This window comes from Somniosus microcephalus, chromosome 5 (assembly GCF_052327205.1).
Source record: "Somniosus microcephalus isolate GS21.2 chromosome 5, FLI_Smic_1.0, whole genome shotgun sequence".
Taxonomy (NCBI): domain Eukaryota; kingdom Metazoa; phylum Chordata; class Chondrichthyes; order Squaliformes; family Somniosidae; genus Somniosus; species Somniosus microcephalus.
In genome coordinates this window covers 90,185,413-90,212,514 of record NC_140991.1, presented here as the reverse complement: position 1 = coordinate 90,212,514, position 27,102 = coordinate 90,185,413, and the positions used below count along the sequence as shown (strand labels likewise).

The window sequence follows — 27,102 nt, the reverse complement described above, 5'->3', positions numbered from 1 at the left end:
GAACAGATTTTGAGTGCTGCGTAAGAACATACAAGATCTTTTTGGCAAAAACGTCATTAGTGTCTGGGAGCTCTGCCATTAACTGATCACTACTGTGTAGAACTAAAAAGAACAGCTGGTGCTACTTGGATCAAATTATCTTGTGGCAGCTAGATTTTTGTTGTTTTGATGATCTTTCAACAACAACCTGTATTTATAAAGCGCCTTTAACATAAAACGTCCCAAGGCGCTTCGCAGGGGTATTATAAGGCAAAAATTTGACCCCGAGCCACATGAGAAATTAGGGCAGATGACCAAAAGCTTGGTCAAAGAGGTAGGTTTTAAGGAGCATCTTAAAGGAGGAAAGCGAGGTTTAGGGAGTGATTTATATCATGTATTTTTTATGATGTACGTAATTGTATCAATTAGGGCTGAACATTCATGCATATATGGATGCCGCGGGCTCCTGGACTGCCTGATGCTTGAAATGATATGCCTATCAATTAGTCCAATAAAAGGCGACGAGTTAAGAACGTAACTGAAGGTTTTTATTGGCTAAATAACAGAGCCCACCCTCGTGGGTGATCCGATCCAACAGGGAGGAATACTAGCCAGTCAGCTACCTTTATACCTGGGCAGGTAATGGGCGGAGTCGGAGGTGGTCAGCCCAGGTATAACAGTGCGACAAGAGGCGACCTCGTGTAGTGATGTGACAGTGAGAACAATATACAGTGATAACTATAACAGTGGTTTACCACATGAAAGACATTTTTTTCTTGTGTTGCTGACTTCCCTTTCTAGCTTCCTAGAACGCAAGAATTTTTTTTAGCAATAGTGCCACAAGTCCTTCCCATTTTTTATTGATCTCAATCCCATCTACCCATCCTCTCACCATGTCTCTCATTCCTCTCAGAAGCAGATGTAGTTGCCTCTCTACCCCATTTAGGCTGAGGCTTTCAGCGGCCTTCCCAACAAACCTTATCTTTGTTTTAATTCCCTTCATACTTTTAACTGTGTGAAAAGCAGGGAACTAAAGATCATAAGAAAAATCCACGGCTCTCGTACAATTTTTCAGAACTACAAAGACTGGTTTCATCACCCAAGATTAAATGTGTTCTTCATTCTTTGTTCGTGGGCAGTTTGAGATACTGAATTTCAAACATTTCCTTTAGTGTGAGACTCGCAACATTAATATCTCCAAAAGATCTCTAAAGGAGCATTTATTAAGGCCATTAAGAGTCAACCATGTAGTGTGGGACTAGTCACATGTAGGCCAAATTCCCTTCCCTGAAGGACATTAGTGAACCAGTTGGGTTTTTACAACAATCCAGAAACTTTCATGGTCATTTCTTGGTGTTAGCCCACAAATGACCTGATCCATTGAATTCAGTTCACAACAAGCCTTGGTGGGGTTTGAACTCTCAATCTCTGGGTTGCAAGTTGTGGTAAACCACTGTTTGTTTGTATTCCACTGTGTACATGCCTCGGCTGACTCCTCCCACAAGTCCTAGTATAAAGGTGACTGCTCCCCAGCCCTTTGTATTTCTGGACCGGTCGACCACTCGAGGCAGACCTTCATTCTTTTGTTAATAAAAGCCTTTAGTTACTCTCTTAACTCTCAGTCTTTTATGAGTAATTGATAGCGCATCACAAGTCTGGTATCATAACCACTAGGCTACTGCCCCTTAAAGTCATATGAAATCATATAAAAAAATAACCTATTTTGGGCATGATGGAGCTCTGCTTCCACCAAAGTTGCTAGATCTCCAGTTTTGGGAATACCCACCTGATAACTTACTTTATTGAAAACCAGAGATAAAAAAAATAATGGTTTTCTGATAGCTGTTTGAAAACTATGGTCTGCACATGTGCTGGTGGCTTATTCTATACAATGCAGTCTGCAAATATTTAAGTTCCTTAAGCCCACCTCTCTGTGTCAGATGCCATGGGGGACAAGGGTAAGGAGTGGGTGAAGTATGAGCTTACCTTGGAGTGTGTACATAAAAATGTTAATTTTCCTTATAAGTGGAAAGATACCTGTCTGTGTCCCATTTCATTGTCTGAAGAATGGCTCTTAATTAAAATAACTGATAGAAAGGCATTTACACCTGAGCCTCAACCGTTCTATCTCAAACTCAATTTGCGTCCACATTTTGGGCTCAGCTAAAAGGTAGCTGACCTAGTTAAATTATAACAACAGAAAACGCTGGAAAAACTCAGCGGGCCAGGCAACATCCGTGGAGAGAGAAACCGAGTCAACGTTTCTCTCTCCACAGATGTTGCCTGGCCTGCTGAGTTTTTCCAGCATTTTCTGTTGTTTCGGATTTCCAGCATCCGCAGTATTTTGCTATCATATTAGTTAAATTATATATTTGATCTTTTTTATTTTCTAACAGATGTATGTTTGGTTAGTTTTGTAATTACTAAACAATGGCCATGTGCGGTTTGAATTCATTCCTATATAAATTGTGGATATGTTCTCCTTAATTCTGTACTGCTACAGCTTTTTGGGTGTGTACCATGACTCCATATTTCTTATTAATAGTGTTGTGCTTAAATTACCACCATCATATGCTGTTGAGGGAGATGGGCATTGTCTAGACACAGGCTTGTAATGACATACTGTTTCTGTCACCCTATGGAAGTGAGTCCAAACTGCTCATGGGTCAACAGCAGTGTTTAAATTGTTGAGTAGTTCTATGCTGTATTCTTTTCAGTCTGATCATGGGTAGTTGAACAGTAGGATTGTTAACTTGGAAACTTCTAAGTTTAAGAGACTAATAACACTTGAAAGTTAATATTTGACAATAAGTCCTATGTTTTAAAAAATGAAAGTGATTACAGGAAACTTTCTGGTATCCGGCACTGACGGGACCGAGCTGGTGCCATACCATCAAAACTGCCGTAGAAACCAGCGCTAATGTTAAAACATACGGAGCTTTTGAGCTCCGTGTGAATCAACAAACCCTGTTGCTTAGCAACAGCTTCAAAACAGTCAGCCGCAGCTTAAAAGCATCTCTGTAGCTAAGCAACAGCTTCAGCTAGACCTTGCAGAGCCTGACTGGGGGGGGGAAAAAAAGCAACGAGAAGTAAAAAAAACTTATAGGAAACGGCTCCTGAATTTTGCCGGTAGATAGAGCTTTCCGGACATTTAACCTCCGGTTAAATGAAAGTTTCCTGTGTATATATAAATGTATTGCACACTGGAATGCAATGGGAAGTTAGGGCTGTAAAGGGTTCTGATGATTTAAATTGCAGTGGCTGCCATCAGAGCCTTAAGGATTGAACAATAACCATATTTCCTCATGGATTTGTCTTTAAAAGTGTATAATCGCTTGTGCTGAAGCTCAGTACATATGATATGGGATTTGCTGCTGACTAGTGTTTCAAGTTAATAGTGCATAATTTGGGTCAATAGAAAATAATGGGCTGGATTTTACCTTTCGGTGCGGCCTAGGGGCGGGACAGCTTCCTTCCGGGTTCCAATCCCGCCCCCAACGATGTCCGACGCACAGACATTACTTTGCGTCAATTGGCCATATTACGCCCGCCCTGCGGGCTTGCTGGCCAATTAGAAGAAAGCTGGTGTCAGATTACGTCAGTTGATGACATGTCATCTGCCGGTTTTCTTAAAGGGACCATGATCTATTTTTTTTGGTAGGTGATTTGTCAGTGTTTGACAGCATTGAGGTGCTGCAAACACAGGCAATCACTGTACAAAGGTGAGCCCTTGCACCCAGACTCTTCCAGTGACTCCCTCCTTAGGCTAGAACAGATGGCAGCTGCAGGTGAGGTTACAGAAGCAATCTGTCACTGGTGAGAGAGGTTCTTCCAATGAGGAGTGGCTACACACATAATCCAAAACTTGTCACCTACAAAAAAGTGTAACTGCATTAAAAATGATTTTCCCAACACTTTCTTACCTCCTGAAACTCACCAGTGTACCATTGGATCCGTCACAACACTTCTGCGGCTGTCATCAATGAAGAAACATTACAGTAGACCCACAGCACGCCACACTTACCCTGGCGTGGCGTCCGGATGTCGGGAAGCCCGCAGTAGACCTGTCAAAATTACAAAAAGCCTTTTAACTGCCTGTTAGGCAGTTAAGTGCTTGTAATCCTCTTCCCACCCCTAGGTGTTGGGTCCATGCACAAATCGGGGACCTGACCCCTGGGAAGAGTGATTGGAGGTGGGATGACGGCGGGTTTCCGACCCGCTGTCAAAATCTTTGCGATTTTGACAGATGTCCCACCTCCAAACCACCCCCCCCCCCCCCCCCGAGCGCCGGCAAAATTCCGGCCGATGTGTGCATCAATGCAAACTTTTCCTAATATTTCAGGTGCTAAATCACCAAAAAATGATGTGGTGTGAGGCCATTTCTAATAAGGGGCCTCATACCATTTCACCTTCATATTGGTCCAATGGTCATAGTTTTTTCAACAAGCAATATAATCATTTGCATAGGCCGAAACACATGAATTGACTCCAAAATAACTTCAGTTTGTGCTTTATGTTGTCTCTACACACAACCTGTGTATAATCCTGTGTCTAGCTATATTCCTTCTATATTAGATTGTGCCAGACACTTGGGAGTCTCTGGACTTCGGCAAAAAGTCATTTGCTGACCTTTATGCCGATTGTTAGGAGCACTATGGTCACCAGATAAATATTTTTAACTAAAGTCTGTGTACAAATTCCTTTTGATCATAAAAAGCAGATTGTCAGTCTTTTGAACCCTGAGGTGTCCTGTCTTGGAAAATACTAGCTTTTATTTCTCTAATTTTTGATCTTTCCTGTCCTGAAGAGAATTACAATTCTAGAGACACTAGCAGCCCTCTAACACCTAATCCAAGTGTATTCCATCATGCATGGTGAGTGTTGGCAGGCTGTTTCACCATGGTGGAGCATCCTAACTCAACTTGAACATGGTGCAACACACCCAGAAATGTTACTGCAAATATACAAAAATAATGGACAGGAAAAGACCAGTTGGTTCATCGAGCCTGCCCCATAGTGGCAATGTCTTAAGCATCATCATTTGGATTCACACACACACACACACACACACACACACACACACACACACACACACACACACACACACACACACACACACACACACACACACACACATCCTGGGAGAGACAAAAACACAAATTTTTAAAAAAAACAGCCAAAGCTAATTTAGGGGTGGGAAAATTCCTCTCCAACATCGTACGGCGATTAAGACTAGTTCAGGAGTCCACATTGACCATGACTTGTATTGATTCCATCTATCTTTTGTCAGCTGTCATATCTGCCCCAGCCAGGAACTGGTCCAACTCTCTTGAATGTATGCAGCAAATCAGCACTCGCCTCAAGAGCAAGCAACTTGTTCCATTGGTCTACTACACTCTGGGAAAAGAATCTTGTGACACCTAACCTAGTTGTGCCCTTGTGTAACTTATGCACATGACTCCTGGTCCTTCCTAACTTATCTAATTGCAATGATGCTCACATTCTAGTCCCCTCATTATTTTCAACACAGATCACAGCTCTAAAGTAAATAGATCCAGCTTTTTAAGCCTATCTGGACAGCTAAGAGGGGAAAATTCGGTTGCTTTGCGCCTCCCGTTAGCGCCCTAAGAGGGCGCTGCATGCTCGACTGACGTCACGATCTGCGGGCGCAGGAGATTGTGGCAGTAGTGTTTAGCGCCACCACAAAATGTCTGGTTAATTTCGCGAGCGGCGCAAACATCGCCACGCCCGGGCGCTAGTTGCTAAGAGGGCGCTAATGGGGTGCAAAGCAACTAGCGCCCGGGCGTGGCGATGTTTGCGGCGCTCGCGAAATTGACCAGACATTTTGTGGCGGCGCTAAACACTACTGCCACAATCTCCTGCGCCCGCAGATCGTGACGTCAGTCGAGCGTACAGCGCCCCGGACCGGACATTGAGTGGCGCCCCCTGCCTTTCCACCTGCCGCTAGCAACGACAGGTTGAGGGGAACGTTTTGCAGTCGGGAAGGGACTGGGGGAGTGCTTTTTAAAAGCTGACGCTTCCTGTCTTTTTTTGTTGGCAATATTTTTGCACCATGCATTTGGGGAGAGAGAGAGAGAAAGACTTCTGGAGCGATTCAACACTGTGTGAAGTAGTTTTGGGTACTGAGCAGCACTTTGCAGGTTCATTTTGATTTGACCTTCCTTGCATCGATTTAGAAGAGACTATGGGGGCTGCACTCTGAGCTCTTTCCCTGGGTCTCTCCATTGTTCTTTCCAGCAGAATCGATGTACAGGTCTCTCCAGGCCGAGATTCAAGGCTGCAATGAGCAGGGTGTGGATGGAGAGCAAAATCGACCCTCCCCTTCTAGACACAAAAGGCATCAAGGGGTATGGGGAGAGAGCGGGGATATGGTATTGAGATAGAGGATCAGCTATGATCATATTGAATAGCCTACTCCTCCTATTTTTCTATGTTTCTAACTGGCCGGCGCTAATGTGTCTATGTTCCATTGCTGACTGACATCACATGAGCTTCGCCAGCGCTCTGAGGTAGCACCTCGCTCCTCGGCGTTAGTGCCTTAAGAGAGGTGTGTAGCACCTGATTTAGCGCTCCAATGACCGCCAGAGGTGATAGAAGCCAAGCTTGCAGTTGGAGGCTATACCAAATTTCTCCCCCATGGTGTTTTAAACTTGGTATTATTCTTGTGGTCCTCATCTGAATCTTTTCCAAAGCCTCTAGATCACCCACCATGTAAGGGGGCCAAAAGTGGTTAGAGTATTCTAAGTGAGGCCTAACTGAAGTCTTGAACAGGACAAAATGGCTTGTTTTGTTTTATATTGAATTGCCTGACAGTACAATCTTGTACCCTATTTGCTTTGGCTATCTTTTCACATGGTTGATCATGAACCAGAGAATTGTGTACTGTAATGCTGTACAGAGATCTTTTTCTTTCGCGACAGAATACAGTTCTGTACCCTGTCGGGTGTAAGTATACTTGCCTTTGATCCTGTCTATGTGCATAACACTACATTTATCTAAGTTAAATACCCTTTGCCAAATCCGGGCCCATCGCATTAAGATCCACTTGGAGTAGTTTATTCTCATCCACAGTCCTAACACTCGCACATTATGTGCTCAACTTTTATTTGAATGATGCAGGGAAATAACATGCTGTGTATATAATCAGGATATCTTTGTGTTGCTCCACAGGATGGGAGCTGGGTTAATGCCTTTTTTTCTCCTCCCGCACATGGTCCAGCTGAGTTCAGGAACATGGCATTGGGAGAAATAAGTGGGAACTATACATTTCCTCAGAGGATGGCCTGTCCACTGTGACTTGCAGATAAATCTAGCAGCTGCCTTCAGTGACATTGGCAAAGGTCTGGGCACAGATTGCTGCATTGTAAAACAGTTGATCAGGGAAAACTTGTCTTTACATATTAGACTTATTAGTAGCTCTAACCAACTTGTGTGTTTCATAGGGAGAGCCTAAACAGGGGTGGAACATTCAGTATGGTGCAGAAAAAATCTTTGTATTCTATGACTGTTTAGTGTAACACTGAGCCATACAGATCAAACCAAATTTGTTCTCTGTTTTTTGCTTAATCGGTTGATGTAACCTGGGGGTAGAGGGGGGTGGGGTCCTGCTCCTGGTCAATATCAAGTGATTCTTGCTGGAAATTCCTGTGACGATTGATGACGGGAATTGGCAATGATTTTTCTCCCACATACCCAGTTGAATACCCTGTCGACTCTCACTGTTCAGATACCCACTTGAGTAAGTTACTGTTACCACCCCAGCATGAGTCATTGCTTCAGGAGAAGAGAGAATAAATTGGAGGGACAAATATAAAGGATAATTTTCTGACTTTGCATGCCCAGCAGGAAGCCTCGTAAATGATTGGAAAGTCATGTGCAGCGTAAGCCTGAATTCGTAATATATGGCCCCAACTGTTGAGGCTCTCTGCTAGAACCGTAAAGTTAGAACATTATCCCTATGGTATCGAGTATCTGTATATCATGGGTATCTTCACTTGTGAACTCATTCTTGACTTTATTCCTGGTGAATTGTAGAGTTGTCACTTGAGGATATGTTTTTTTTGTTAGCCATGAGGTTACAGCTTCTAATATTTTATTTAAAAAGTGCACCTTAGTGTTGCTCATTTAAATTCAGCAGAAACAATGTACGTGTGTTTCTTTTTGTTTACTGCGTATGGGTGTTTAGGTTTGGCCTTTTTTTCTTTTTCTCCCTTTCTGTGGCTTTTTTTCCAGTTTGTTTCTGTTTTTGTCTCCTTGTCTTTTTTTCTTTTTAGATGGAAAGGGGTGGGTGTGCAGGTTGGAAGTGCAGTGAAGGGAGAGTGGCATGGGTGCCAGCTGGAGTCAGGGTTGAAGTATGGTGGCAAGCTGAATGAGATGGGAGAGAATGTCGTAGAGGTTGAAGATGGACTTCTGGCTGCGACTAGGACCTTTGGTAAGTGGTAGCAAGAGTTGATAGTGGGTTGCGTAAGATTGGGACAATGATGGCAAATGTGATGGGCAGGACAGAACATTTCGAGAGCGAGGATGAGTGAAGAACTGGACTCTAGTGGGACCAGGAGGAGGCTGTGATGGAGGGAGAGATGGTTGGAGAATCATGTGTGCATAATGTGAGGTATAGTACTATAAGTGTTATAAAAACAATTGTGCCTGGAACCATGCTGGAACTTGGTGGATGTTCAGGCTGCAAACTAGTCGCAAAACATGTATAGCTCAATACAAAGAAATGAACTAGTGAAGAGTGGAGTTCATACAAAAATCAATTGTGAATATTAGAAAAGGTAAGAGGGTGATTATTGATTTACAATTGTGACCGCAATAGGAACTTTTTTTTTATGGTATCTTAAAGACCGGATTGGGCCTTCAAGGGGTACGTTGGGTGGAAATGTCAGGTAAAATAAATTAATTTTAGAAGGCGGCAACTAAAGTACTAGAGGAGGGCTATGAAGTAGATTTCATTTTTTTGTATTTTTAGTAGATACAAAGCTACACATTGGACTCTTCATGAAATTAACTTATGAACTGGCTTGGTAGTGGCTTCAGGTTATCAAATTTTATGGTATTACACAAAGTATTCTCCTCTACATTGTTTATGAATAGTGTGAACAAGGGACTCGGGCCCTTACAAATGTGCACAAATGACAGATCCTCAGGGCAAGCTATTCCAATTATCAATAAGCGTTCTACACAAAAATAATTCAGAGCAGTCTCAGTCCATTCCCTTGTTGATGTGAGTCCATGGCTGAAATTTCCAGTCTCTTGCACTGGAGCAATTGATTTTAGGAAGACAGAAGGTAAACTAACACAGTTTTGCTGATCTTGTGCCTAATGTTTTTTTATACAATCACTTTTCTGACATCTTTGTGGAGAGCTTAGTATTGTAGTGTTCTGTCATTATGGTCTTGTAAAAATGTACTATAAATGCAAGTATTTCTTTGAATTGATAAATTATTTTTCTGATGCTTCATCCATCTGATCATTTTATGGTATGTAAGGAAATATGTTTTGTTCACTTGAGTATTTTCTACAACTTCAGTTCTTTCTGTCTTGATGTTGATACTGATTTTTTGCAGCATATGTCAATCCAGTATATCTCCGATTCTGTTGAATGTGTCCATGTTCATATTGTCTAACTCGAAAGGAGCTCCATACGTGACTTGAGGTGTTAATGTGTTCATTCTGATTTCAGAGCACAGCTGTTGAATTTCATGGCTGCATTCCTGTGCTTCAATGTGAATTGATCCCTATTGACTAGAAGTGTAGATCTGTTTTGAATTCAAATGTTTCAGCAGCCAATGAGAATCTATCAGAGTTGATCAAAACTTATCAACAATTGAGCTTCAGTAAGAACTCTGAAATCCCACACATGGGGTATGCATGCCTAATAAGCAGCTGCTTTTTGAACCTACAATGGATATGGATCATTTTAAGTTGTATGCAGTGTCTGTGTGAGTGGTGCACAGTCCAGACGAGCACAACATATTCCTGTATTTCCTTTTTCAGTGTGGTAGGGCGAGAGCCAGTTGCCTAATAATTCCATTTAGACATGCTTGGTGGCAGGTGGGATACTCAAATATACTTTGTTTTTGAAAAGTATCCCAGCAGAAAGTATGTGATATTTGCATTGCTAGTTTGTCATTGATGGTAAACTGACTGTGTAAAAGAAGCAGTGCCACTGTCAGCTGAAGCCACAGACACCAGAAAAAGAAGTGGCTTTCGCAGGTGCCTCCAGTGGCAAAGCACCTGTCAGAAGCTGAGGCCATATTTTCTGGCTGCTTGCAGCTGAGCGGCTTAGCTCACTCGTACAAGCCAATAAAGTGGGCTTGCCGGCTTATATAGACCTTTGCCTGAATTCGAGAAGATACAGTGACATCGTTGGGCACAGTTGTTTTAAAATAACAGTAACTGTTATAGAAACCACCCACATTGTATGCAATATAATTTCTAATGCACCCATAACTTGCAACTGCTGTTGCAGAATTGCTTCCTGAAGTGGTTCTACAAGGTAAATGTGACACAAATGACCAATTCTAGGCTATTAAGTTAACTTGTTGCTTAGCAGCTCCAAATTTGTCATGAAAATTTTAAAAAATTTAAATATATATTTAAAAAAATAGAATCGACAGTGTTATTCACAGCAAGGAAGAGAGAACCATTAAATGTGCTTGTGGTGCGCAAGTAACATTTTCTAAGGTAACCAAACAAGGGGTGAAATTCAAAGTGTTACGGTGTGTTGGTTAGATTTTGATGTGATTCGGTTTCTGTAGATGTTCAGATAATGTGCTGATTTTTTTTTCCACCCCCTTCCTGTATTTCCAGGAGAAGATGGATCTGGTAAAACCACTTTAATAGCAAAATTACAAGGAGTAGAGGACTACAAGAAAGGGAGAGGAATGGAGTTTTTGTACCTCGATGTTCATGATGAAGACATTGATGGTGAGTGCCATACTGTGCTTGGAAAAGTTGTTTATTTTTTCATTAATATTGCAACATGCTTTTAATGTGTGCTTGAACACTCTTGGTTACTCATTTTTCATACCAAAAAAATGTAAACATAGGGCCAGAATTTGCGGTGGGTAATAACGGTGAACTAACTGTGTTCGCCATTATTACCACTTTGAAACTGGCTGCAATTTCAGAATGTAGCGCATGTGCATCTAAACACGGAAATCCTGAAGTTGCGGTCAGTCATTCGCTGCACTGTGGAGCCCCCCACCCCATAGCCAGCAATCGGTGAAACTGATGAAAACTTGGGCTTTTCCATGGTAATATCGTTGTTAAATACCCCATTAAATGTTGGGCCTTGTTGGATTAGGTGTAATTGGGGTATTGACTGCTAAACAAACATTATGGCCCTGAAAAACTAATTTTAATTTTGTGGAGTGTCAAATTTCTCCATTGTTAAAAATGTTTTTTTTATCTTTTTTAAAAGTTTGTTCATATTTGTTTCAGATTTCACCTTATCCCCATGTGAGAGCCCGAATCTTCGTTTTGCTCTCTAACATTTTTAAAAAGTCGAGATAAAAGCAGGTTCTCATTTCCTGCTTCTTTGTCTGAGAATTCTGCAATGTGATTGGCTGCTTAGACGGGGCTTCCCCATTATATTGCACTGAAATCACTTGCGTGTGGAAAAAGGCAAACTTCTCGCCAGAGATCGCGTGTTCTCTGTGGGAAGCTTTCTTTGCGCCCAGCAGCAAACGTCTTTGCTTTGCTGCTGACCGCAAATTCCGGGCCCATATGGTGAACGTTTGTGTCCTGGAAATAGTCATTAGAGATGAAACTGGTATCGTCTCTGCAGCCTTTGGCTCGGTTGACCACACCATCATCCTCCAGCATTTCCCCTTCATTGTCCAGCTCAGTGGGACTGCCATCCCTTGGCTCCACTCTTACCTATTCAATTGCAGCCAAGGCATCTCCTGCAATGGGCTTCTCTTCCCAGCCCAGAACATTGCCTCAAGTCCCCAAGGGATCTATCCTCAGCTCCCTCCTGTTGCTCATTAATGTGCTGCCCCTTGGCGACATCACCATTTCCCCACCCCAATCTCCCTTGCAAGTTTCATGGCTGCTGAAGTGAAGGTAATGCTGCATGATTGTGACCCAGTTTTCCTTCTGTGCCACTTCATGGCACCATCACTATAGATCATTAACAGCATGCTTACCAAGAAGTAGCAATAAGTTTTAGGCTACAGCTAACTGTTGCTGCCACTGTGTGTGTCAGCTGTATGACGTACTGTGATTTGGGTGCTTTCAAGAATCATAGAAAGTTACAGCATGGAAGGAGACCATTTCGGCCCATCGTGTCCGCGCCAGCCAACAAAGAGCTATCCAGCCTAATCCCACTTCCCAGCTCTTAGTCCGTAGCCCTGCAGGTTAGAGCATCCCAAGTGCGCATCCCAAGTGCACATCCAAGTACTTTTTAAAATGTGGTTAGGGTTCCTGCCTCTACCACCCTTTCAGGCAGTGAGTTCCAGACCCCCACAACCCTCTGGGTGAAGAAACTTCCCCTCGAATCCCCTCTAAACCTTCCACCAATTACTTTAAATCTGTGCCTCCTGGTTTTTGACCCCTCTGCTAAGGGAAATAGGTCCTTTCTATCCACTTTATCTATGCCCCTCATAATTTTATACACCTCAATAAGGTCTCCCCTCAGCCTCCTCTGTTCCAAGGAAAACAGATCTAGCCTATCCAGTCTTTCCTCATAGCTAAGATTCTCTACTCCTGGCAACATCCTTGTAAATCTCCTCTGTCCCCTCTCTAGTGCAATCACATCTTTCCTGTAATGTGGTGACCAGAACTGCACGCAGTATTCTAGCTGAGGCCTAACTAGTGTTTTATACAGTTGAAACATAACCCCCCTGCTCTTGTATTCTATGCCACGGCTAATAAAGGCAAGCATTCCGTATGCCTTCTTAACCACCTTATCTACCTGGCCTGCTACCTTCAGGGATCTGTGGACATGCACTCCAAGGTCCCTTTGTTCCTCTACACTACGCCATGTCCTACCATTTAATGTGCATTCCCTTTCCTTGTTAGCCCTCCCCAAATGCATTACCTCTCACTTCTCCGGATTTAATTCCATTTGCCACTGTTCTGCCCACCTGACCAATTTATTGATATTTTCCTGCAGTCTACAGCTTCCTTCTTCAGTATCAACCACACAGCTGATTTTAGTATCATCTGCAAACTTCTTAATCATACCCCCTATATTCAAGTCTAGATCATTGATATATACCACAAAAAGCAAGGGACCTAGTACTGAGCCCTGTGGAACCCCACTGGAAACAGTCTTCCAGTCACAAAAACACCCATCAACCATTTACCCCCTGCTTCCTGTCTCCGAGCCAGTTTTGAATCCAATTTGACACTTTGCCCTAGATCCCATGGGCTTTTAACTTCGTGACCAGTCTGCCATGTGGAACCTTATCAAAAGCCTTGCTAAAATCCATATAAACTACATCAAATGCACTACCCTCCTTGTTACCTCCTCAAAAAATTCAATCAAGTTTGTTAGACACGACCTTCCTTTAACAAATCCATGCTGACTATCCTTGATTAATCCGTGTCTTTCTAAATGAAGATTTATCCTGTCCTTCAGAATTCTTCCCAATAATTTTCCCACCACTGAGGTTAGGCTGACTGGCCTGTAATTACTCGGTCTATCCTTTTCTCCCTTTTTAAACAAGGGTACCACATTAGCAGTCCTCCAAACCACACCTGAAGCCAGAGAGGATTGGAAAATGATGGTCAGGGCCTCTGCTATTTTCTCTTGCTTCACTTAACAGCCTGGGATACATTTCATCCGGGCCTGGGGATTTTAAAGCTGCTAAACCCCTTAATACTTCCTCTCTCACTATGCTTATTTCATCTAATATTTCACACTCCTCCCCCCCTGCTTCGCCCCTCTGCTTTGTGAAAACAGACGCAATGTATTCATTAAGAACCCTACCGACGTCTCCTGCCTCCACACACACATTACCCTCATGATCTCTAATAGGCCCTACCCTTTCTTTAGTTATCCTCTTACTCTTAATATATTTATAAAACATCTTTGGGTTTTCCTTGATTTTACTTGCCAAGAATTTTTCATGCTCTCTTTGCTTTCCTAATATCCTTTTTTAATTGCACCCCTGCACTTTCTGTACTCTAAAGATTCTGGAGTATTTAGCCCTTGGTATCTGTCATACACCTTTTTTTTCTTTATCCTACCCTGCATGTCCCAGGGGGCTCTTTAAGGGCACATATTTGGTCTGACCCCTCCGGATCTCCTCCTTGAATGCCTCCCACTGCTCTGACACTGATTTACCTTCAAGTAGCTGTTTCCAGTCCACTATGGCTAAATCCCCTCTGAGCTTAGCAAAATTTGCTTTTCCCAAATTTAGAATTTTTATTCCTGGTCTATCCTTGTCCTTTTCCATAACTACTTTAAATCTAACAGAATTATGTTCTCTAGCACCAAAATGTTCCCCCACTGATGCGCCTTCCACCTGCCCAGCTTCAGTCCCTAAAACTAAGTCCAGAACCGCCCCCGCCCTTGTTGGGCTTGCTACGTACTGGCTAAAGTTCTCCTGGATGCATTTTAGGAATTCCGCACCCTCTATACCCTTCACACTCGTTTTATCCCAGTTAATATTGGGGTAGTTGAAATCCCCTACTATTACTGCCCTATAGTTTTTGCACGTCTTAGAAATTTGTCTACATATTTGTTCTTCTATCTCCCTCTCACTGTTTGGGGGTCTGTAGTACACTCCCAGCAGTGTGATCATGCCTTTTTTATTTTTCAATTCGATCCATATGGCCTCGTTTGATGATCCCTCCAAATACGTACTGGTGGGGATGGTTCTGGACTTAGTTTTAGGGAAAGAAGCTGGGCAGGTGGAAGGCGCATCAGTGGGGGAACATTTTGGTGCTAGAGAACATAATTCTGTTAGATTTAAAGTAGTTATGGAAAAGGACATGGATAGACCAGGAATAAAAATTCTAAATTTGGGAAAAGCAAATTTTGCTAAGCTCAGAGGGGATTTAGCCAAGGTAAGCATGCAGGTGCAGCAGGCGGTTAAGAAGGCAAATGGTATGTTGGCCTTCGTAGCAAGAGGGTTCGAGTACAGGAACAAGGCTGTCTTGCTACAGTTGTACAGGGCCTTGGTGAGACCACACCTTGAGTATTGTGTGCAGTTTTGGTCACCTTATCTGAGGAAGGACGTACTTGCCATGGAAGGAGTGCAGCGAAGATTCACCAGGCTGATACCTGGGATGGCAGGAATGACGTATGAGGAGAGATTGTGTCGATTGGGCTTATACTCACTGGAGTTTAGAAGATTGAGAGGGGATCTCATCGAAACCTATAAAATTCTGTCAGGCCTGGACAGACTAGATGCAGGAAGGATGTTCCCGATGGTCGGGGAGTCCAGAACCAGGGGTCATAGTCTAAGGATAAGGGGTAGGACATTTAGGACTGAAATGAGGAGGAATTTCTTCACCCAGAGAGTGGTGAACCTGTGGAATTCCCTGCCACAGAGGGCGGTGGAGGCCAGTTCATTAAATATATTCAAGAAAGAGTTGGATATATTTCTTAAGGCTAAAGAGATCAAGGGATATGGGGAGAAGGCAGGGACAGGGTACTGAATTTGGATGATCAGCCATGATCTCATTGAATGGCGGAGCAGGCTCGAAGGGCCAAGTGGCCTACTCCTATCTTCTATGTTTCTATATCATCCCTCCTCACAGCTGTAATAGTTTCTTTAATCAATACCACGACCCCCCTCCCTTTTTCCCTCCCTCTCTATCCTGTTTGAAAATCCTGTAACCAGGAATGTTGAGCTGCCATACCTGCCCCTCTTTCAGCCACGTCTCTGTAATAGCTATAATATCATAGTCCCAAGTATCTACCTGTGCCCTCAGCTCATCTGCCTTGTTCGCTATACTCCTTGCATTGAAGTATATACCATTTATACCTCCTTGTTGACTACTATCTAGCCCTTGATTCCTCTGTTCTTCCAATTTGCTTTCTACATTTTTGTTTTCCAATTCCAGTTTTTCTTCCCTCCCTATTAACTTTATACTTAGGTTCCCAACCCCTGCCAAGCTAGTTTAAACCCTCCCCAACAGCACTAGCAAACCTTCCCGCGAGGATATTGGTCCCATTCCCGTTGGGGTGCAACCCGTCTGGCTTGTAGAAGTCCCACCTCCCCCAGAAACGGTTCTAATTATTGAAAGCATCCAACATTACAGTTTGTCAGATATTCATGTATCTTAGTTGTGCCATCAAGTCTGCTGCCCTAGATTCTTTTGGGAATAGGAGCCTCAACATGCATTGACCATCTGCCAAAGCGAGATGTTCACTTGTCTGCAGATGATGGTGTGTTAGCACAGGAAGGTGGGCACGGAGCCTGATGTTCCAGGCATTCTTCCGTTGGTCTTCCTCTTCTAAGCATTTCAGATAGACATGCTTAGAAGAAGATAAATGTATTCAGTGCAATTAGTGCAAAGGCTCATGAAAGCCTATGTGCCAGCAGAAGGAAAAACAAAAATAATCCAGAAATGATTAAACTGTAGAATCCTGAATATTGCATGACTTGTTATGAGAACTTTGGTTGTTTTATTTTCCTTTGTGGGATCTTGTATTAACAGATCATACTCGATGCAATGTTTGGATCTTGGATGGTGACACTTACCATAAAGGTCTCCTGAAGTTTGCAGTTACGTCTGATAACATAAAAGACACTCTGCTTATGCTGGTGGTGGACATGTCCCGGCCTTGGATGGTCATGGATTCATTACAGAAGTGGGCCAACGTTTTTCAAGAACACATTGACAAACTAAAAATACCACCAGAGGAAATGAAAGAAATGGAACAAAATTGTAAGTCCTATGCTGTATGGAAGTAGCAAACATATTATAATGTATTTCTCATTAAATATTCATTTATTTTTCTATTAAAAATGTACTATGGCTGTTGGGGTAACTATCTTGGCTTGTTTTTGAACGGTCGCTTCACTTTCTCCCACTGGGAGAAATTGGAGAGGGTGGAGGAGGAGGAGAAAGGGTTTGTGTTGTGTGAGCTTCCAAGAATGGACCCTAGACTACTTTCAGCATTTTCCAGTTCAAGGTTGAATATCATTCATTTGGATTGCAATGTTTCTCAATTCAAGTTCTTCAGCCATATGCTTATTGTGGAGAGGGCTGCACGCCATTACAGCTGGTTTGGGAGGTCACCTTACTGCTTGTGATGAGAATTGTGATAGTCTGCATCTTACAGGGGCCCCTCACGCTCCAGTCAGTAGGCCCAACAACTGCCACTAGTTTGCTTTTTTTTTTGCAGAACAAAGGAGAGAATTCCCAAAACACTAGTATGCAACACAGTTTGACTTAAATCACTTACTGTGACCCTGGTTCTTGTAATATCCCAAGTCACCATGCAGCATGGCTGAATAGGGAGCATGACCAGAATATGTGTGAGAGGATGCCTTTCTGCCCACAGCCCCATCAGGTAGGAAGAGAGGAAATTTGTGTAGTTTATGTAATGTGGTATGTACGCTGTAAAATTCAGTTGCCCCATTTTTTGCTGCAAGTGATATCTCCAACCTGTCCTCGTACTCTTGTTTCGTGACTGCCTCAATCCTAAAACCTGCATTGCTCCGAGTGCAAAGAGAAACATACCAAGAAATCTTAACATACCAATGTAATCCTCCCACAGGCACCATGTAATCAAAATGTACAGTGGCTCCATAAAATATTCAAAATACAATTTTTTTTTCAAAAGGTACTCTAGTGAATTGCAAAATACAGTTTTTGCTGTTGGGTAGTGCCTGCAGCATCTCAGCTATGCATCCAGCATCTCAGGTTTGTTTTATTTTTGAGTATTTTTGCAATTCAGTATCCTTCGCTGCAAATCGTACCTCTGCTAAATGTTATTAAATTTATGCTTTCAGCAGGGTGAAATCTGTTTGCAGGAATAGTATCCGTCTAGAAAAATGTATTTTTCTCCGCATATGCTGAGTGACTTAACCAGATACATGTTGCAAATTAAAATCATTTTAAAGTCTCATTTTGAAGTACTGAAGATTCATCAAAATGAGTATGAAATTGAAGATAATTGTTTGTTACTGAATTCTTGATGTCCTTCATTAATGCGTAATGCTGTGCCTTGTTGCCTTCACCAAAGGGTTTTCCAAAATGATAATTACTCCATTACATGCAACAAAAGTGAACTTAGTACATATTCCAAGGCCCCTTGAAGTACCTGGTGCTATGGCCTCCACCCTATTTACCTTGCCAGGTGTATTATCCAGTGACTCCTGCGGGAAAGTGATTGTCTGTGGACGTTGGCTGAGAGCAGAATGAAGATCATCTGCGATACCAGCCATGATGAAATAGCTTGCTGGTTCACGCATGAAGAATGGCCACTTGGACAAGTTAAATATAAAGCTGCCAGCACTCATAGGATCGCACCTGAACAAGAATTAGCATCTTTAGAAGAGGAGAAAATTGGAGGGTAAATGAAGAAAAGAAAAATGGGTTTAAAAAGCAAGTGATCCTGATTTCTCTCTCCGTGCTTAACATACAACTTTTCTCATGAATATCTTATCTGATGGTTGTCTGAACCACTTTTATTGTTTTACTTTTTAAGCTTTGCTTTTTGCAATAAAACAATTTGGTTTTGCCAACAGTGCCACATACTGTTAAGAACCCACTACTACAGTGACAACAATAACTGCCCATTAGGTCTCGGCAGCAACAGAAGCCGTGCAGTTGGTCTGAAGGTGGGGGTGGGAGGTGCGCAATGGGGAAACTTAGCCACATGTAGTCTTAATTGCTATCCTGTCACCCTGCTGGAAAGTACCCATGTTTTAGAAAGCTGAGTTTAGAAGCAACAGATGTCAAACAGCAGGACAATATTGCATGACTAAGTGGATATAGTCTTTGTAGTATTTACTAATGGTAACAAATAGAGTAAAGTTTTCTTGAAGATTCGTATTTCAGCTTTTCTTGCCAGGTTCACCAGTCCACATGATTTCACTAACACAGTTCACCAAGCCAAGGAGCTCACTGTTTGTACCTGTTGATCAGTATAGCCCAAAGCAGCAAGTGAAAGTTTTGACATCAAATCCAAGTAATGTAGTGTCCTTTAATATGTTTGTGTATCTGAGATCTACAAAAATATATAGGAAAATATTTTTTAAGTGCACAAGAAATGGTGTCCACACCTCCCTGCACCTGCCCACCCCCACCTGTGTCTGGAGATGATCCACCCTGCTCTAATATGTAGAACTGTATAGCTATTTATGACCCTCAGTACAAGTATTGTGAAATGTGTATTGTAGCACGTACTGTCACAAAACATATAGTAAGAAAGCATGTAAACTTCTGCACAATGTTAAAGTTTGAAGGAAAATGTGAAAATACTGTTTGTCATTAATGCTTATGTTACTGAGCAAGGGTTAAAGGGGCATTGAATCTCTCCAATTGTGTGAGGCTTGCTTGCTTTTCTCAAATAACTGATGTGTTCCCTGAAAGCACTTAACAATTTGTGAAATGCTGTTTCTAATAGTAAAAGAAAACCCCTTACAAACGTAGACCTTTACAGCCGCTATTCATTTATGTTTTTGCTAACTTTTTAAACTCCTTGGCATCAGTGCTTTTATGCAATGTTACCCAGTGAATAAGAAACTGCAGCAACTATACTGCATGTCATTAAATGTAATGTTTTGAAAATTAATTACACGCAGCCCAAGTAGGATACTAATTTAGTGCCTAATACTTTTTACACTTAGTTTTTTCTATCCACAGTGGTGAAAGAGTTTCAAGAATATGAAGAGCCAGATAAGGAATTACCAGTTTCTCCACAGCGAAGAAATACTGTATCACAAGAAGCAAATGAAGAAAGCGTGGTCTTGCCTCTCGGTTCAAATACACTTACACATAATCTTGGCACTCCAGTCCTAATAGTCTGCACCAAGGTTTGTATATGAAAAAATGTTAAAACTTGATAAATCACATTATTTTGCTTGAGTAATTTTTGTGTGATTTACAAAGCCTGTCTTTTCCCCCCCTCTTTAAACCTTTTATGACTGGGAAAAATATTTGCACATAAAGAATGGTTCAAGTAGCTTATCCCAATTAAAACAATTAATGTTGGCAATCTGGTGGCCTCCAATTATTACTCACAGGCTTGAAGAATACTTGGAATCTACAACTAGCTGTTTGAAATCTCTCTACTCTGGATTTTAAGAACCAGAATAGCGTGTTGCACAAAACTGACTAATGTTTAATGCAACCGTGGCTAACCAATATAAATTGTGACTTAACTCAGTCAGATACTTGCAACAAGTGATCTGGTTTCCTGAGGAGCCAGTGATGACATTATCCAGGTACACAAAAAAGGAAATCAAAAATGACAACTTCTAAAGCCTGTTGCACCACAAATAAGATTTTGTTAACACAAGTGTTTTCTAGTTCTCATGATTAAGTATCTCTGAGCCAGTAAGATCCCACAAAAATTGTGCTATCGATATGTATCTGGTTTCTAAAATAATTTTAATAAACCCTGGTTTTCCACTGTGATAGACATGTACTACACTTTACTAGTGGTGCCTATGTGTGTTTCTGTTGTCACTGAATTGTTGTGTAAAATTATTTCTATATAATTGTGTTTTGGAAGGATCACTTCTGTGACATTATAAATGAAATGAATATTGTTACTGCTTTCATGTGATTAAGAAAAAAATCCATTCTATATTTTTGGAGGGATATCCAGTTGATATATTAGGATACTTTTTCTGTTAACTGGTGTATTGGTTTTCCCTTGTGGTATACTGGAGGCCAGCTTTGTAAATAATGTTAAAATCCAAATTAGGATTTCAGGAGTCCAAACTTTGGTCCATGAAATGCAAATTTATCCAAATACTTAACGTGCAAAAGTTAAGAATTCACTCTAAAAAATTATTCTGGTCTGTAAGCTTTCCCCATGTACATGGCAATTTCTCAATTTAAAGTTAATTTTAAATTCCCTGGATAAATTCTTTAATTTGGCAAATGGTTGCCCTGCATAATGAGATAACCATAGGCCCTGAAATTGCGGTCGCCGGCGTGGCTAAGGAGTATGCCGCCAACCTCCGAAAGAAATCCGCACTTACCTGGTGCGAGGCCCCTTTTGAAAACTTGCATTGCTTTGCTGCGGAGCGTAGAGTAGTGGCCCGCGGATCCCAGGGGCACACTTGTGCGTAAACTTATGGGCGGTGCTCCAATCACTAAAAAGAAATATCCGATGTCCAGTTCGATTTTTTTTTTTTTTTTTTTTTTTTTTTCCTATAAACTCCCTCACCCCAGTTATTATATTAATAAATGAATGTGTCTCATTCTTGGTAGATTGTTTTCACCCTTTGCCTATTCGTCTCTGCGAGTTGTGTTGGGATCAGGAGATAGGGGGATATAGATATTTATTTTGAAGATTTTTTTAATCGCAGCGAGTGTATATTTCAAGCTGCTGCATATCTCATCCACCCCCACCCCCCACGCTGTACAAACAGCCTCCTGCGCCTGTTTGCACCAGCCGTAAAATTTTCCTGTGTAATTGCTGGGCAGTTGGTGGGCAATTAGCCCAACTATGCACCAGCAATAAGGATTTCACAGTCGCAGCGGATGATCTGTCAAGTCAGAACTTGCGGTCAATTTCAAATGCGGTATGACGATGTACTCGACGCCATCATACCGACCGCAAATTCTGCCCCATAGACTTTACAGGATACCCGTGATGCTTTTCATAGTGCTATGGAGCCCAAAAAAGAAGTGAAACATAGAAACATAGGAGCAGGAGTAGGCCATTCGGCCCCTCGAACCTGCTCCGCCATTCAATGAGATCATGGCTGCTCATCCAAATTCAGTACCCTGTCCCTGCCTTCTCCCCATATCCCTTTAGCCTTAAGAAATATATTCAACTCCTTCTTGAATATATTTAATGAACTGGCCTCCACCACCCTCTGTGTCAGAGAATTCTACAGGTTCACCACTCTCTGGGTGAAGAAATTCCTCCTCATTTCAGTCCTAAATGGCTTACCCCTTATCCTTAGACTATGACCTCTGGTTCTGGACTCCCCGGCCATCGGAAACATCCTTCCTGCATCTAGTCTGTCCAGACCTGACAGAATTTTATAGGTTTCGATGAGATCCCCTCTCAATCTTCTAAACTCCAGTGAGTATAAGCCCAATCGACACAATCTCTCCTCATACGTCATTCCTGCCATCCCAGGTATCAGCCTGGTGAATCTTCGCTGCACTCCTTCCATGACAAGAACGTCCTTCCTCAGATAAGGCGACCAAAACTGCACACAATACTCAAGGTGTGGTCTCACCAAGGCCCTGTACAACTGCAGCAAGCCATCCTTGTTCCTGTACTCGAACCCTCTTGCTACGAAGGCCAACATACCGTTTGCCCTCTTAACCGCCTGCTGCACCTGCATGCTTACCTTCAGCGACTGGTGCCCAAGAACACCCAGGTCTCTTTGCACTTCCCCTTCTCCCAATCTATTGCCATTCAAATAATCTGCCTTCCTGTTTTTGCCACCAAAGTGGATAACCTCTCATTTATCCACATTATAGTGCATTTGCCATGTTTCTGCCCAATCACCCAACCTGCCCAAATCGTTCTGGAGTTTCATGACATCCTCCTCACAGCATACCCTCCCACCCAGCTTTCTGTCGTCTGCAGATTTGGAGATATTACATCCAATTCCCTCATCCAGATCATTAATATATATTGTGAACAGCTGGGGTCCTAGGACCGATCCTTGTGGTACCCCACTAGTCACTGCCTGCCACTCGGAAAACGACCCGTTTATTCCAACTCTTTGCTTTCTATCCGCCAACCAGTTCTCTATCCAAGTCAATACCTTGCCCCCAATCCCATGTGGCTTAATTTTGCACGCTGATCTCTTATGCGGGACCTTATCGAAAGCCTTCTGAAAGTCCAAATACACCACATCCACCGGTTCTCCCTTATCTATTTTACCAGTTACATCCTCAAAAAATTCCAGTAGATTAGTCAAGCACGATTTACCTTTTGTAAATCCATGTTGACTTTGTCCGATCCTGTCACTGCTTTCCAAGTGCTCTGCTATTACATCTTTTATAATGGACTCCAGCATTTTCTCCACTACCGATGTCCGGCTTACCGGTCTATAATTCCCTGCTTTTTCTCTACCACCTTTTTTGAATAGTGGGGTAACATTAGCTACCCTCCAATCTATGGGTACTGTTCCAGAGTCTATCGAGTTCTGGAAGATGACCAGCAATGCATCTACTATTTCTAGGGCCACTTCCTTAAGTACCCTAGGATGTGGATTATCAGGCCCTGGGGATTTATCGGCCTTCAGTCCCATCAATTTTCCTAACACCATTTCCCTACACATACTGATTTCTTTCAGTTCCACCCTTTCATCAGACCCTATGTTCCCCGGCATCTCTGGGAGGTTATTTGTGTCCTCCTTTGAGGACAGAACCAAAATATGTATTTAGTTGGTCTGCCATTTCTTTGTTCCTCATTATAAATTCCCCTGATTCTGACTGCAAGGGACCTACGCTTGACTTCACCAATCTTTTTCTCTTCACATATCTATAAAAGCTTTTACAGTCAGTTTTTATGTTCCCTGCCAGCTTACTCTCATTCTATTTTCCCCTTCTTAATTAATCCCTTTGTCCTCCTTTGTTGAATCCTAAACTGCTCCCAATCCTCAGGATTATTGCTTTTTCTGGCCACTTTATATGTCCTCTCCTTGGATCTTATGCTATCTTTAATTTCCCTTGTTAGCCACGGTTGAGTCACCTTTTTTGTTTTATTTTTATGCCAAACTGGGATGAACAAATTCTGTAGTTCATCCATTCGGTCTTTGAATGTTTGCCATTGCCTATCCACCATCAACCCTTTGAGTGACATTCCCCAATCAATCCTACCCAACTCTCTCAGACCATCGTAGTTTCCTTTATTTAAATTTAGTACCCTAGTCTCTGAGTCAACTACTTCATTCTCCATCTTAATGAAGAATTCGATCATATTATGATCGCTCCGACCCAAGGGGCCTCATACAACAAGATTGCTAATCAATCCTTTCTCGTTACATAATACCCAGTCTAAGATGGCCTGATCTCTGGTTGGTTCCTGGACATATTGGTCCAGGAAACCATCCTGTAAACACTCCAGGAATTCCTCCTCCACAGTATTGTTACTAATTTGGTTGGCCCAATCTATATGTAGATTAAAGTCACCCATGATGACTGCTGTGCCCTTATTGCACGCTTCTTTAATTTCCCTTTTAATGCCATCCCCAACCTCCGCCTTACTGTTGAGAGGTCTATATACCACTCCCACTAATGTTTTCTGCCCCTTAGTGTTTCTCAATTCTACCCATACAGATTCCACATCATCAGAGCTAATATCCTTCCTTACAATTGTGTTAATCCCTTCTTTAACCAGTAATGCTACCTGAATATCGAATACCCCTGGATGTTGAGTTCCCAGCCTTGGCCATCCTTGAGCCACGTTTCCGTAATCCCAACCAAATCATATTCGTTTACCTCTATTTGCGCAGCCAATTCATCCACCTTATTACGAATGCTCCTCGCATTAAGACACAAAGCCTTCAGGCTTGTTTTTTTAACGCTCTTAGGCCTATTAGCATTATTATTTACTGTGGCCGCGTTTGATTTAAACCGTTGATTTCTCTGACTGCCACTTTTGCTTTTCTCCTTCCTAGCTTTTGCTTTTATTCTCATTTCCCTTTCCTCTGTCTCCGTGCTCAGGTTCCCAACCCCCTGCCATTTTAGTTTAAACCCTCCCCCAGAGCACTAGCAAACACTCCCCCCTAGGACATCGGTTCCAGCCCTGCCCAGGTGCAAACCATCCGGTTTGAACTGGTCCCACCTCCCCCAGAACCGGTTCCAATGTCCCAGGAACTTGAATCCCTGCCCGTTGCACCATTCCTCCAGCCACGTACTCATCTGAAATATCCTTCTATTTCTACTCTGACTAGCACGTGGCACTGGTAGCAATCCTGAGATTACTACCTTTTGAGGTCCTATTTTTTAATTTACCTCCTAACTCCCTATATTCCGCTTTTAGGACCTCTTCCTGCTTTTTACCTATATCGTTGGTGCCTATATGCACCACGACAACTGGCTGTTCACCCTCCCCTTCCAAGATGTTCTGCAGCCGCTCTGAGACATCCTTGACCCTTGCACCAGGGAGGCAACACACCATCCTGGAGTCTCGTTTGCGACCGCAGAAACGCCTATCTATTCCCCTTACAATAGAATCCCCTATTACTATAGTACTATTACTAAGTGAAGTCCAATATTCCATTGACTTCAACATTACCAAATGTTGACTGCAAATAAAACTTGTACGTATGAATATACTTCCCTCCCAGCTTTCAGTCCTCTTGAACTTTTCATAAGTCCTAAAGGACTGTCTACAGGGAGTAAGATGCAATGCTATTGGCAGTCAGTGTACTTGGCATCCAGTGTCCCTGTATTGTTGTGTGGGTAGCCCTCTGAAAAAAGTTTACAGCACGGAAGGAGGTCATTACCATTCTTTGCTAGAACAATTCAAAATTAATCCCGTTCAGTGTTGGAACTCTGTGGTGCCTCTATTTACCCTGTTAGCTAAGAGTAAGAAATAAAATAATTATAACCAGGTAGGGTTTATGTTTTCCTCCTTAATTTAAGGAGCAGCTAGATGAGTGGGTGGCTCACACATTTTGTTGCTTTATTCCTTTCTAAATAATTGTCAGTAAAAGCTAGTACAGTCGCAAGGTATATTATTCTGTGTGTGTGTTATCTGTAGTGTGATGCAATTAGTCAACTGGAAAAGGAACATGACTACAGAGATGAACACTTTGACTTCATTCAGTCACACATCCGTAGGTTTTGCCTACAGTGTATCCTTTATACTCTTGATGCCGTAATGTTAGAGAAATAGTATTTGTCTACCCCTTCTCACAGCAAATAGGTCATGTATGTTTGCAAGTAAAAAAAAGTTCTGACATTGTGATGCTCGTTTCATTCAATAGCATTGTGTATCATGAAGAATTTTGGAAAATAATTCCTTTCCAATCAAACATCATTTTCTTAAATGGTTGAAATGTCTTCTGGGGCAAAAAATGTACAAATTATACTGAAGGTGATAGTATGCAATGAAAAGGAGGTGAATGAAAAAATTATCAAGCTGTACAACCCCACAATTTATTTACTGGATGGTTCTCCATAAAAATACTGAATGAAAAATCTTGGGCTGTTTAACATTTTAAAGCTATGTTATTTATAAAGATGGTAAACATGTAGTTAAGCAACTTACATTCCTGTAATTTCAAAGGAAGAAAGAGAAGTGATTGATGCTGGTGTTGGGCCGCCTTCTTGGGTTGTTGGTGCCCTCAATTGTGTTAGGTGGAGAATTCCATGATTTTTAACCCAGCAACAATGAAGGAATGCCCAACTCAAGATGGTACATGACTTGGAGATTATGGTGTTCCAAGATTTTGCTACTCGTGTCCTTTGTCATCGAAGTCACAGGGCAGGGGGAATTTGTTGAAATAAACGTGAGCTGCTGCAGTGACAGTGTTAACTGCCACTTGCCAGCCCAAGTTTGGATGTTGTCCAATTCTGCTGTAGACTGGCATTAGCTGGTTCATTATCTGACTTGAGTGGTGCTGAACACTTTTTAGAATCATCAGCAAAAAGCCCTAGCCCTGAGCTTATGATGGAGGGATGGTCATTAATGAATCAACTAAAGGATGAGGATGCTGCCCTGAGGAACTCCTGCAGCAATATACTAGGGCTACAAAAATTGAGCTCCAAGAACCACAGCCATAAGAACCTAATAACACAAGAATCAGGAGAAGGAGTAGGCCATATGGCACCTCAAGCATGCTCCACCATTCAATAAGATCATGGCTGATCTTTGACCTCAACTCCACTTTCCTGCCCTATCCCCATGTCCCATGATTCCTCTAGAGCCCAAAAATCTATCCATCTCAGCCTTGAATATACTCAATGACTGAGCATTAACAGCCCTTTGGGCAGAGAATTCCAAAGATTCACAACCCTCTGAGCGAAGAAATT

At 42.2% G+C, this 27,102-nt stretch overlaps 1 protein-coding gene across 3 annotated transcripts in view; it reads left to right on the top strand.

Moving 5' to 3' along the window:
- Positions 1 to 27,102, top strand: part of dync1li1 (dynein, cytoplasmic 1, light intermediate chain 1) — an 81,391-nt gene that overhangs the window by 23,683 nt on the left and 30,606 nt on the right. Inside the window, exons 2-6 of one of the 3 annotated variants that reach the window (XM_085987983.1) lie at positions 8,274 to 8,431; positions 10,816 to 10,932; positions 16,624 to 16,854; positions 19,783 to 19,952; positions 25,829 to 25,922. In XM_085987983.1, coding sequence (XP_085844109.1) covers positions 8,374 to 8,431; positions 10,816 to 10,932; positions 16,624 to 16,854; positions 19,783 to 19,952; positions 25,829 to 25,922 — 670 coding nt within the window. In that variant the 5' untranslated portion in view covers positions 8,274 to 8,373. The remainder of the gene's footprint in view (positions 1 to 8,273; positions 8,432 to 10,815; positions 10,933 to 16,623; positions 16,855 to 19,782; positions 19,953 to 25,828; positions 25,923 to 27,102) is intronic. The other 2 variants (XM_085987982.1, XM_085987984.1) reach the window with 2 other exon arrangements.